We start from the raw sequence: 13,424 nt of genomic DNA, 5'->3' as shown, positions 1-13,424 counted from the left end.
AGCTTCTTTCTTGTAGGCTAGCCTCAGGTTCAGTTATTTCCCATTATGATGCTCCTTTGTCACTGTTGACCTCTAGAGGGAGCTCAAAGTTTTTGTTACCTTTTCTCAAAGGTCAGTCTGCTCCTCCCAGAAATGTGGTATATTCAAGATTTAAGAACATTTTATTATGGCTTAAAAAGCAAGCTGAGTGTGTGCCATCCCTTTAGCAGTCTCTTGCTCCTGTTAAGTAAATAAGGTTTGACCCACTCACCGGCTCCTGGGGGAGTGGGCTCCAACCATTTCTTTCTGTTTCCCTTCCAGACTCTCCTCTCTTTCCCACTTGGCACTGTCTAGGGCATGTTACTATAGCCAGAGAGGCTGACTGGAGGATGGCTGTAAGAAGTGGGGGCAAATGCTTTCTTCTTGCTGACTCTTGTTACTTTCAGTGAAGCAGGCCAGCGTGTCTCTATCTTCCTCATGTCAGGGCATACACAGAATATAGTATTTGTATGGCACACTAGTATAAAAGATTAGGCTGTTCACGTCTGTTCAGTCAGAAACTCTAGTCAGCTAAGTAAGCCCTCTATCCAGCCCAGCAGGTATCCCCAGGAAAAAGGGATCATTATCTTAGCACACCTGTAAGAAACTTGTAGAGGAATGATGAGAAGTCAGACTGGACATTTCTTCACTTCACTTGCCTATATGAACCTGAGGAAGTAACTAAGGCTTTTAAAGACTCAGTTTCCTCATCTTTACCTATCTCACAGAGTTGCTTTGAGGGCTAACCAAGCAATAAATGTAAAGAAATGAGCATTGAATGTGGCACATAGTAGGCACATTGGTAAGCAGAAGATGTTAGCTGGGCTTTGCTGTACAAAGAAACAAGCATTTACCCTATCTGTTTCTAGGCTACTGAGACCAACCTGGCTTAGGTCAAGTTCTCCAAATGGTCCAACAAAGCTCCCTGGAGCCTGAGGCTATGAGGCTAACTCCCAAACTACTAACAAAGTGTTAAAGCGGCCCCGCTTTGCTGCTGCTTTGCACATACAGATACTTTTGACTTAAGATGGGGTTACAGCCCAATAAACCTATCGTAAATTGAAAATATCGTTAAGTTCAAATGCATTTAAATGCACCTAACCTACCCAACATCATAGCTCAGCCCCACCTACCTTAAATGTGCTCAGAACACTTACATTAGCCTACAGTTGGCAAAATTATCTAATACAAAGCCTGTTTGATAATGAAGTGTTGAATAGCTCATTTAAGTTATCGAATAACTATCCTGACAGTGAAAAATAAATGGTTGTATGGGTACAGATTCTTTTTTTTTTTTTTTTTTACAGATTCATTGTTAAGTGTATTGGCTGTTTACCCTTGTGGTCACATGGCCAACTGGGAGTGAATATCATACTGTGTATCGCTAGCAAAGGAAAAGATAAAAATTCAAAGTACAACGTCTACTGAATGCATACAGCTTTCGTACCACCATAAAGTTGAAAAATCTTAAGTCAAACCATCATTAAGTCAGCAACCGTCTGTACACTCACGAAGCCTCAGGCTGAAGCAGGACTGGTCGTGGGTAAGGTTCTGTACTCCTAGGTCTCTGGACCAAAATATCACTTTGATTAAACCATGATTTCCAATAATAAAGTAACTGCTAAAAGGCTTTATAATAACCTTTTTCAACCTCTGACTCAGTGAACAGGAACATGTTATGTGATAGGCTCAACAAAGACCACTGGCTATTGATGCTCATACAGAACCTACATTGTAATGTTGCCATGAGAGTCAGGGTCCATAGGGTAATTTCCAGAGATGTGTTCTGGAACCAGTCTCCCTTCTTTTTAACTTGTTCCTGGATAATCTGATATCATGTTTGGATAAAATGGAATGGAACCATACCCTCCTGCAATAAAGAACAGAAAGATAAACAGTTGCTAATACATTTACTCTATAGGTGTGATCTTAACAAACAAGCCTTGGTGTATTAATGTTATATAATGTTAGAACGAAGAGCTCAAAATTGACCATTCCAAACCTAAAGTAACTGGCTCATAATTCATTCCACAAAGCAAATCACCTCATTAAGTTGCCTTATCAAAATATAATGCACATAGTTTCCATGGAGATTATACAAAGTAGTACTGCATAAAGCTTGTACATTTATGCATGCCTTAAGATATTTTTATAACCAGAATTGGCATCTGGTTATTAATATCTGCTTAAAATCTTTACAAACTAGGATTATTATGGCCATGCTTTAAGAACCAGAAAGCCCCTTGTTGTCCAACTGTCCGGGCAAAATCACAGCCAACTCTATTTTGTTTTGACAGGATTCCACTTGCTCACCTATGAACCGAACCGCTCACCTACAAATCCCGGTAGGAAAGAGCAGCCTGTCTACAGAAAGAAGTTAAGAGTTCATTAAGATATGTTACAGAAAGTTTTACAGACTTTACCCCAACAATAAAAGGGAGCCCACTGGGAAGTTTTAAATACCCCGAAGTGTTAAATACAAGTACTCCAATTAGATGTGCCTTTAGATTACTCAGGCTGAAGTGAAGAGAACTGGGAGAATGGCGAAAGTAGAGAGAAATCTAGAGACAAATTCTGGTAAGCAATGATAGTGATCTGAGCCAGTATCCTATAGTAACAATATTAGCATAAGTAGCAAACATTTAAAATGCACTTACGGTATGTTAGGTATTTAACCCTCACAACAAACCTATAAAATTGGTCTTATTAACTATTTTATTAACTAAACCACAGAGGCAAAAAGAGGGGACAGAAGTACAGAGATTTTAAAATACATCTATGAGGGGCGCCTGGGTGGTTCAGTCATTAAGCATCGCCTTCGGCTCAGGTCATGATGGGATGAGTCCCGCATCGGGCTCCCTGCTCAGCGGGAAACCTGCTTCTCCCTCTCCCACTCCCCTTGTGTTCCTGCTCTCGCTCTCTCTGTCAAATAAATAAAATCTTTAAAAAATAAATAAAAAATAAGATACATCTATGAAGTATATAATGCAAGACTTGACCACTGATAAGGTGTGGAGAGCTAAAGATGAAAGCAAGAATAATAATGTCCAGTTTCTCATGGTGGTTGAATGTACTTAATACCATTAATAGATTGTTATTTGTCTTATAATAAGCATTAACAGCAACTAAATGGCAGACACAACTTTGCTTTAAAGAAAAAACTTAACCTCCATTGGCTAAATAATACAGAAGATTACATCATGAATGACAAGGTACCAAAATGCTCGACCAAAAGGAATACGTCACATTCTATGACAAAAAAGGAAATTTAGGTCAGAAAATTATTTTCACCCGTTTCCCTTTTATCCTTTTTCTCAGCTCTGGCAGGTTAGTTTGCTCAAGGTGATACTCCTGACCTTCTTTTCAACTGTTATTTACACTGCATTTCATTGTCTCCACCATACTTTTTAAATATTTGTAATCATGCTTATCCACTGATTTGAAATTTTCACAATTCCGTTTTCAAACATGCAATTTCTTTCATGAATCTCATTAAAAGAGAATTAAACATTAAAGGTTTTCTCCACTTACTTGAACTAAACGTTTATTCCTCTAATTCTGGAAGCTGGTATTATTTTTTTTTAAATCTCATACACTTCTGTGGTTTTGCTCATTTTTAGGAAAGTCATCCCTTCAACAATATTTTAATGAGCATCTATTACATGCTAGATACTCTGGGTCATGCTAGCATTTCTAGCTGCTAGGGATACAGGAGTTAAATAAGACAGACAAAAAACTCCCTGCCTTCATGGAACATACATTCTAGTGTTGGGGGCATATTATAAACAAATATAAAACGTTTCAAGTAGTGTTAAGTACTATAAAAATAGGAAGACCAAAAAGAGAATATAAGTAATGGCGGTGGGGCATTATTTCAGGTAGTGAGAGAAAAGCCTCTCTGAGGATGTGACTTAAGCAGAGACAAAAATGAAGAGAGAATTAGTCATCCAAATTTGTAAAGGAAAATATTCCAAGCAGGCAGCCTAAGTAGAAATGAGTTTGCTAAATTTGATAACACTAATACAGAGTAAGGTGGTAGAGGAGATGGCTCATTTAGCAGAGAGGTCTGACCATATACAGTTTTGTAGGCCATGGTAGAAGGACTGTGGATTTGTTTGAAGAGTGGTAAGAAGCCATTGCAGGACTTCTACCTTGTTTTAAAGTGATTATCTGTTGTGTGAATACAGGCAAAACTGGAAATGGAAAAAAAGGAGACTAGTTCCTGAATTACTGCAGTAGCATAGGCAAAGATGATGATGGTCTGAACTCAGGGGCAGCCACAGAGAGATGGATAAACTCAGAATATGTTCTGAAAATAGCACTACCAGATTTAGGCTGGTGGATAGAGGTGTCAAAGGATATATCCAAGGTTTTAGAACCAAGCCCAATGGAGGAAAGGCAGTTCCATTTACTGAGGAAAAAGACACACCAGGAAGGAGCAGGTTTAGGGTAAGAAAGGAGCCAAGGGGCCCCTGGGTGGTGCAGTCGGCTGGGCAGACGTCTGACTCTTGGTTTCAGCTCAAGTCATCATGCTTTCAGGTCTTGCGATCAAGCCCCATATCAGGCTTTAGCTCATCAAGGAGTATGCTGGGGTTTCTCTCTCCTTCTCCCTCTGCCCCTCCCCATGCCTGCTCCTGTGCTCTCTCTAAATAAATAAATAAATCTTATTAAAAAAAAAAAAAAAAGAGGAGCCAAGAATTTCATTTTCACATCTTTGGATATTGATTTCAACCACACATGTAAGTTGAAATGTCGTATAGGCAGCTAGATAGATTTGACAGTTTAGGGAAGGAAGAGGAGATATAAATTAAGGTTATCATTAGCTAACAGAAGGCATTTAACACTAAATGTGATTTCTTAGTGAGTGATTACAGAAAACAAGAGGTCTGGCCTGACGCCTTGAGCCTTGAAGCTCTCCCACATTTAGCACTGAGGAGGAGGAGCCAGCTGGTAAAGGAGACTGCACAGGGAACTACTGGTAAGGTAGGAACAGTTTTTCTGGAAGCCAGGTGAAATGTTTCTAAAAGGAGACAGTGATGTACTGTGCCCCAAAAGTGCACAGAGATCAAACAAAATGAGGGCTGAGAAGTAAGCTTGGATTTGGTGGCACAAAGATATTCTGTGTGATTTCAACAAAAGTGGTTTCAGTGGATTAAGTGTCCTTAAAATACAACCTGTTTTCTGTGGCTTTATTTAACAACTGTCAGAGGGAGAAAGAGCTCTGGAGTTAAGCTGTTGTAGGTTGAAATCACTGCTCTGACAGCCTGAAATCTGGTATATGAAGGATATTCTCTTTAGATTTGCCATCAATGAAGATTTTCCCTTTTATAGATCTTAGGTGATTCTGAGAAACAGAGGGTTAAACAAACAGGACTCTGAAGCTGATGCATCATGCTTCTGAGTTGCTGACTTCCCAGTTGCCTGGATATACTGAGTAGGGTTTTTTCAAGAAAAGTACTTGAGTGACATACTTTCAGTCATCACAAACCTGAAAACTGCCATACTGTTATCCAGCCTATGTGAAGGCTAGTTTCACCAATTTAAGATTCTTAGGTTATAATAGCTTTTTCCTCGGGGTTTTCTAAATGCCACTCCACTATCTTTTAGCATGGTGCTATCCCAACAAAACTTTCTACTGTAACAGAAATATTCTATTCTGCACCGTCCAACATGGCGGCCACTAGCCACACATAGTTATTCATTGAGCACTTAAACTGAGGAAATGAATTTACCATATTTTTAACTAACTTAAATTTAATAGCTACATTGTTAAAAATACAGTTCTAGCATACAGAAAACAAATGAAATGCCTATCTGATACACCTTCCTTTTCAGATAACCTGTTTCTTGTCTGGGTACTTGTACTAACTATTTCTATATCTTAAAATTTTAAAATCCACTGAGCTATTCCTAGGTATGGATCTCATTTATTTTGCTTGGTATGCACTTTAGTTATCCGTAGAAGAATAACATTAACAGACCCTACCACATATGGGAGTTGTAGAGAATTTCAAATGAGTTTCAAGGTGAACAATGCTTGGCACATAATAACTGTTCAATAAATGTTAGCTACGTATTCTCTGAGCCCTTGTGATCTGTTCTCTCTAGGTCAAGATAATTTTTACTGTTTCTCTGACTTTATCTTTTATATGTTTGCTCTGATCTCGCACTCTGAACCTTTATTATACAGTGGGTCTATTCTTTTTTGTTTCTTATACTTGGGCCTATAGTTTCCATCTCAGTTTTTCCTCTGAATTATGGGACTATTTCTAAAGCCCTCTGCTACCTCTCCAAAAAGCCAACAGTTAAGAATCACAAATTTCACTTAAGAACTCCTTCCTGCTCTCTGATTCTTTTTCTTCAAATGTTCATGAGTCTCTTTGAGAATACCAATTAGTTCTTTAAACCACACTTTCTCTCATTTCTTGCAATAAGTCTGTATCATAGCCTATCACTTGCTCATAATGGTCATCTTCTTTTAGACTACTGAATCTGTGTCTAGCTTTCTGTATATTCAATTTAAAGAGAAAGACCTATGTTTATATAACATCTGGGAATTGTGTTAGGTTCAATCAGAAAGCATTCACAACCAAGTTCAAAACTTGGGGGGGGGGTATGTGTTCACATTGTTATTTCCTGTCTTAGTTCTCAATTGCTGCCTAACAAATTATCTCAAATTTAGCAGCTTAAAACAACAAACATGTATTTTTCTGTTTTTGTGGATAAGGAACCTGAGTGTGGCTTAGCTGGAGGCATCCAGCTCAGGGTCTTTCACAAGGCTGCAGTCCGTGTGTCAGCCAGGGTCTCTGTCATCTCAAAACTTAATGGTGGCAGGATCTGCTTGCAGTCCAAGCTCATACACATGACTGCTGGCAGGCATCAGGTCCTCACTGGCTGTTGGCCAGAAACACCAGGTCCTTGCCTCATGAGCTCCACAGAGAAATTCACAAAATGGGAGATTGTTTCTCTCAGAGCAAATGAGAGAGGACAGCCCACCATGAAAGCCAGCCAAAGCCTTTTTGTAACCTAACCTGAAAAGTTTTGCCGTTAACCCATTCACTTTTGTCACACTTGGAGAAGCAAGTCACCAGGTCCAGCCACACTCAAGGGGAGGGGAATCAGATACAAGACATGAATATCAGCAGGCAGGGATTACTGGGGGCTGTCTTAGAGGCTGCCTGCCACACTTCCTTGGTCACCAGAAGGACTCAACAATCTATAGTCGTCAAGTAGCGGCAGTGCAGACCGAAGGCAGCTTTCAGAGCAGGAACTTTCAACTTTGTGCTTCATGGTTAGTCTCTCTTCCTGCAACCATGGGTAGCTAGCTGCTCTTCACTGATCATATGCCCTTGGTAATAACCATTCTGAGTCATTTAGTTTCCAATCCTTGCTTCAAAGTACAAAATATCATACCAACCACCTACCCCATGGACAACCCTTAAATTCTAGCTCAAAATAGGTCTTTTTTTTTTTTAAGATTTTATTTATTTACTTGACAGAGAGAGACACAGTGAGAGAGGGAACACAAGCAGGGGGAATGGGAGAGGGAGAAGCAGGCTTCCCGCCGAGCAGGGAGCCCGATGCGGGGCTCAATCCCAGGACCCTGGGATGGTGATCTGAGCCAAAGGCAGACGCTTAACGACTGAGCCACCCAGGAACCCCTCAAAATAGGTCTTTAGCCACACTCTTGGAGGGCTTCTCAACCACTAAGTTAACCAGAGAGAACTTCCCTCACTACATTTCTCATTTGTACCTTTTCCTGCCAAAATTCTTTTTAGTTTAGTTATGGCACCCTTCCAAGGTTTCCACGGAGACCGAACTCTCCCATTATCTTGTTGGTCATTTCAGTGTATGTTTGTCTATTTGTTTTAACATATGGGCTTAGATCATCATCTTCCACCGGAAGTCAACACAGCGATTTGTTTAAGTAAAGCACTTTACACATTCTTTAAAACACTCTGTTTTGATAAATATGACAGGAAATGCCTGTTGGTTTTCCTACCCATGAATTCATTTCTATTGTTGGGTAAAACAAAGATGTTTTAATCTACAACATCAATCCCCAGGATACATTCTACTACGGGAATTTAAGTAACTAAATTTTGATGATTTCCAAAAAATGCAATGTTACCAAACTTAGCATAGAAACACTTTAACAATATACTTATAATCCTAAAAGGAATCAGACACGCAGCTGTTCAGCAGCATGAACTAGTCACACATGGTTGTAAGGAAGCCCCTACAACGATGTGCCCAGCAGTAGGTACCTAGCACTGTGAAAAGAACCTAACATTTAATCAAAGACAAATCTTAAGTCAGAATACCAACAGCACTGTAACTCACAAACCAAAATATCCTTTTTGGAAAAAAAAAAACAAAATATCCGTTTTTGGTTTAACAGAGAAAAAAATTTTTCCTACACTGTATTACTTCTCTATCCCACCCTCATTCCCCTTAAGATAATTCATCTGCCCTATTTTCTTAGAATACTAATAAACAGGGCAGGAGGGGAATCAACAAAAACTATATCAGATGTCAACAGATTTTTCTCATGTGATGATATCTGGTACAGAGTGTATACTCTCTGGGATAAGCAGAATTCAGGTTTCTTGTCCTCCACTGATGAATATGTAGGAAACGGAATTAAGAAGGGACTTAACACAAACAACATTAAGCACAAATAACATACTGCTCCAAGGGACCTATCCTACAGAAGCAGCCAACCTGCACAGACATGTAAGGCAGAGTGCCTGAGGGATAAACCCTGTATCTGAGCTCTCATGAGATTTCTAGGTGATATGTTCTTAGTCAAAGAAAAGGGATTTTCAAACATTTTAGCACTTTACTTAAGGAATAAAATTACCTGTTATCTCAAATGAAGTTGGAAGACACAAAATCCACACACAAAAATCAGCGGTGCTTCTAAACATTAGCAATGAACAATACCAAAATGAAAATCATGTAAACAATTCATTTTACGAAACATCAAAAAGAATAAAATATTTAAGAATAAACTTAATCAAGGTGAAAGACACACTGAAAACTACAGAACATTGCGAAAAGAAATTTAAAAAATGGAAAGACATCCTTTGTTCATAAACTGGAAGATTTAATACTGTTAACATGTCAACACTACCCAAAGTGACCCACAGATTTAATGCAATCCCCATCAATATCCTGATATCCTGATGGCATTTTTTGCAGAAATAGAAAAATCTACCCTTTCATATGGAATCTGAAGTGACCTGAACAGCCAAAACAATTGGGGGGGGGGGACATCAAAAAACAAAGTTGGACGTTTCACACTTCCCTATTTCAAATACTACAAAGCTACAATCATCAAAATGGTGTGATACTGACATAAACACAGACACACAGACCAATGGAAATAGCGACCAGAGAGATAAACACTACTCTATCCCGCCTGTGGTCTCATGTGACCACACATATGGTCAAATGCTTTTTGACGTCTTTTCAACACATGGTGCTAGGGAAACTGGATATCCACATGCAGAAGAATGAAGTTGCACCCTTACCTTACACTACCTACAAAAAGGGCGCCTGAGTGGCTCAGTTGGTTAAGCAACTGCCTTCGGCTCAGGTCATGATCCTGGAGTCCCGGGATGGAGTCCCGCATCCGACTCCCTGATCAGCAGGGAGTCTGCTTCTCCCTCGGACCCTCCCCCCTCTCATGCTCTCTATCTCAATCTCTCGCTCAAATAAATAAATAAAATCTTAAAAAAAATTAAAAAAAAAAAAACTTAAAATGGATCACAGACCTAAACATAAGGCCTAAAACTTTTATAAGAAAATAGGGAAGAGGGCTCATGCCATTAGATTTGGCAATGATTTCCTGGCTAGGATGCTAAGAAAAAGAGGCCAAAGAAAAAAACAGATAAATTGAACACCATCAAAATTAAAACCTCTTTGTGCATCAAAGGACAAAAGTAAAAAGACAACTCATGGAATGAGTTAAAATATGTGCAAATCATATATCTGATAAGGAATTATATCCAGACTATATAAAGAACTCCTACAACTCAACAATAAAAAAAAAAAATCAAACCAATTTAAAAACAGGCAAAAGACTTGAAAATACATTTCTCTTAAGGAAGATACACAAAAATACGTAAGCTTTGTAACATAACCAGTCATCAAGGAAATATAAATCAAAACCACACTGAAACACCACTTCACAGCCATTAGCATGACTATTATCAAAAACAAAAACAGAAAATAATGTTGAGGATGTGAGGAAATTAAAACCCATGTACACTGCTGGTGAAAGGTAAAATAAAATGGAGCAGCTACTGTGGAACAATATGGTGGTTTCTCAGAAAGTTAAACATAGAATCATCTTATGATTCAGCAATTACAATTCTGGATATATACCCAAATGAATTCAAAGCAAGGACTTGAACAGATATTGGAACACCACGTTAATAGCAGCATTATTCATGACAGCCAAAAGGTGAAAACAATCCATGGATCAACAGATGAATGGATAAACAAAGTGGTATTAAATACAATGGAGGAAGGAAATGGACACATTCTGTAACATGGATAAGCTCTGAGCACTGTTATGGACTGAATGTTCTTTTTTCACCTTCCCCATTCTATATTTGTATCTTTTTTCTCTTACAGTGAGAACCTCACTTCCCAAATCTGTAGCTAACTTTTGACAGAATATGAAGGTGAAAATAACTTGGATCTCTGATGAAATAAGCCCCAAATTCACGCTGAAATCCTAACCCTCAGTGTGATATGAGGATGTGGGGCCTCTGGGAGGCAATTAGGTCATGAGGGTAGAGCCCTCAGGAATGGGTTTAGTGCCATTCTAGAAAAGATCCCAAAGACCTCTCTCACCTCTTCTGCCATGTGAGGATGCAGTGAGAAGCCAGCTCCGGTCAGATACACAATCTTCAGATACACATTCTGCCGGCGCCTTGAATGGGGGTTTTCCACAACTGTGAGAAATACTGTTACGGCAGCCTGAACAGACTCAGACAAGGACATTATGCTATGTAAAATAAGCCAGTCTACAAGAGGACAAATATATAACTGCACTTTTATGAGGTACCTAAAGCAGTCAAATTCAAAGAGACAGAAACTAGACTGGGAGTTGCCTGGAGCTGGGCAAGGGGAAAATGGGAAGTTACTGTTAAATGGGTATGAAGTTTCTGTTTGTAAGATAAAAAGTTTGGGGGGATGGATGGCAGCGGTGGTTTGCACAATGTGCACATACTTAATCCAATAAACTGTACACTGAAAGATGGTTACAAAAGTAAATCTTATGTATATTTTATCACAATAAAAAATTATGTTATCTCCCATAAGAAATCCCAAGATAGGGCAATTAAATGCAGGGTTACTTAATGCAATGGCTTATTTCATCAAAGATCCAGGTTCTTTTCATCCTCATATTTGGACAAAAGATAGCTACAGATTTGGGAACCGAGGTTTCTACTCTAAGAGAAAAAAGATACAAATACAGAGTGGGGAAGGTAAAAAAATAACTCTGTGGTAGTGAATCGAAATTGGCAGATCAGTACAAACTAATATGTTACAAATTTCATCACAAATTATTTTAATTACATACGAAAGCAGGTAGAAGAGAAAACTCCCGGCCACTCTTGTTTCATCCATAAAACCATCCCATATTATTTTGTGCATATCCCAGATACCTAATTATTTCACCCATAAAATTTTCAAAGGTATCTTTACAAGACAGTACCATTTTTAAAATAACCAAACACCATTACACCTGGGAAAACAAAACATAGTACTTCCTTAATATCAAATATCCAGTATACTGCATACATTCAAATTTCTAATTCTTATGTAAAAAAAAAATTTTTAGCTGTCTGAATTACAATCCAATAAGATTTTCCATCTACAATTGACTGATATATTTTTTAAGTTTTTTTCTCACCTATAGGTTCCCCTTCTATTTTTTCTTGCAACTTATCTTTTGAAGAAACAAAGTACTGTAGTTCATCCTGTATGAACTCATAAATTAAAAACAAAACGGCAAAATCCTTTTAATTTCATAGCTCTGTCTAGGAAAACAAAATGACATTCCAGTAGTTAGAAACACACTTTGCACACAAAATGGTTTCTAAACACCAATCCCTACTAAAAGAACCCAAGACTTCTTATGATTCCAAGTCTTGGGCAGAAAAATTACAATCTGAAACACCTCTTGTCAGAAAAATAGGGAGTGATCGAAGACTGACTGAGACATGTAAACGGGGCAAAGGAAGGACTTGATGGGTGTCTCTCACAGATCAAATTTAGGACAATCTGAGCAACAGAAGGAACAGTGGCATTTACAGACTGGGTGACATTAATAGATTAACACACAGAGTAACCTAGGAGTCCACAATGATACCATAAAGGAGAGGAAGAGTTGGAAGATTAGGAAATCACCATTCTGCATCCACCCATGCAATAACGAACTGCCTCAGGCAAGGACCATTAGTGAATGCTTATTAATTACAAAGATGAAAAAAGTTTCTTGAGAGATGTGGCACATAAGTGATCAAACTAAGACTCATCAATAATGGGACAAATTTACATAATTTGATGCACCAGGAAGTATGCATTATGTTTTGCTAAAAATGTTTAACCTGGATTTTATTATGAGGAAACAGTTGGTGAAATCCAGAAAGTATGATATTTTAGATAACAAGCTTTGACTCTTCAAAATTAATAGAATGTTTTGACTGAATCCTGGATTGGAAAAAAAAAAACTTTAAGGGTAGTTTTTGAGCCACTTGGGGAAGTTTAAATATGAACTGTGCAACAGAGAACATTTCTGAATTAATGTGAAATTTCTCGGGTATGATAATGTTATTGTGTTTGTGTAAGAGAATACTTAAGAGATTAATGCTAAGTTATTTAGGGATAAAGCATATGCTGTTTCCAACATATTTTCAAAAGATTTGGGAACAGAAGTGCAGGTGTAAGTATAAGAGGAGAGAGAAAGCAAATGTGCCAAAATGTTTATAACTGGTGAATATAATTAAAGCACAGTTATGAGGCACCTGGGCGGCTCGGTTGGTAAGCGTCTGACTCTTAATTCTGGCTCAGGTCATGATCTCTGGGTGAGAGTAGCTCAACCATCAGCAGGGAGTTTGCTTGACTCTTTCTCCCTTTCCCTCCCCACCCGTGCACGTGATCTCTCCCTCTCTAAATTAAATAAATACATCTTTATTTTTTTAACAAGATTTTTAAAATTTATTTGAGAGAGTGCAATCACGACGCGGGGGGGAGGAGTAGAGGGAGAAGCTGACTCCCCTCTGAGCAGGGAAGCTGATGCAGGACTCCATTCCAGGACCCTGGGATCATGACCTGAGCCAAAGGCAGATGCCCAACCTAACTGAGCCACCCAGGCGCCCCAATAA

At 38.6% G+C, this 13,424-nt stretch overlaps 1 protein-coding gene across 2 annotated transcripts in view; it reads right to left on the bottom strand.

Annotated features, from left to right (window-relative positions):
* Positions 1-13,424, bottom strand: part of PPP2R2A (protein phosphatase 2 regulatory subunit Balpha) — an 83,101-nt gene that overhangs the window by 45,921 nt on the left and 23,756 nt on the right. Inside the window, exon 2 of one of the 2 annotated variants that reach the window (XM_088020998.1) lies at positions 1,750-1,888. The exons of the other annotated variant lie outside the window; for it this stretch is intronic. Coding sequence (XP_087877124.1) covers positions 1,750-1,765 — 16 coding nt within the window. The 5' untranslated portion in view covers positions 1,766-1,888. The remainder of the gene's footprint in view (positions 1-1,749; positions 1,889-13,424) is intronic. 2 annotated transcript variants of the gene reach the window in all.

This window comes from Eumetopias jubatus, unplaced genomic scaffold (genome assembly GCF_037043125.1).
Source record: "Eumetopias jubatus isolate StellerSeaLion01/CBP00866 unplaced genomic scaffold, mEumJub1_p1.0 scaffold_2, whole genome shotgun sequence".
Lineage (NCBI taxonomy): Eukaryota > Metazoa > Chordata > Mammalia > Carnivora > Otariidae > Eumetopias > Eumetopias jubatus.
The sequence above is the reverse complement of the archived record's forward strand: the minus strand, read 5'-3'. Positions and strand labels throughout refer to the sequence as shown.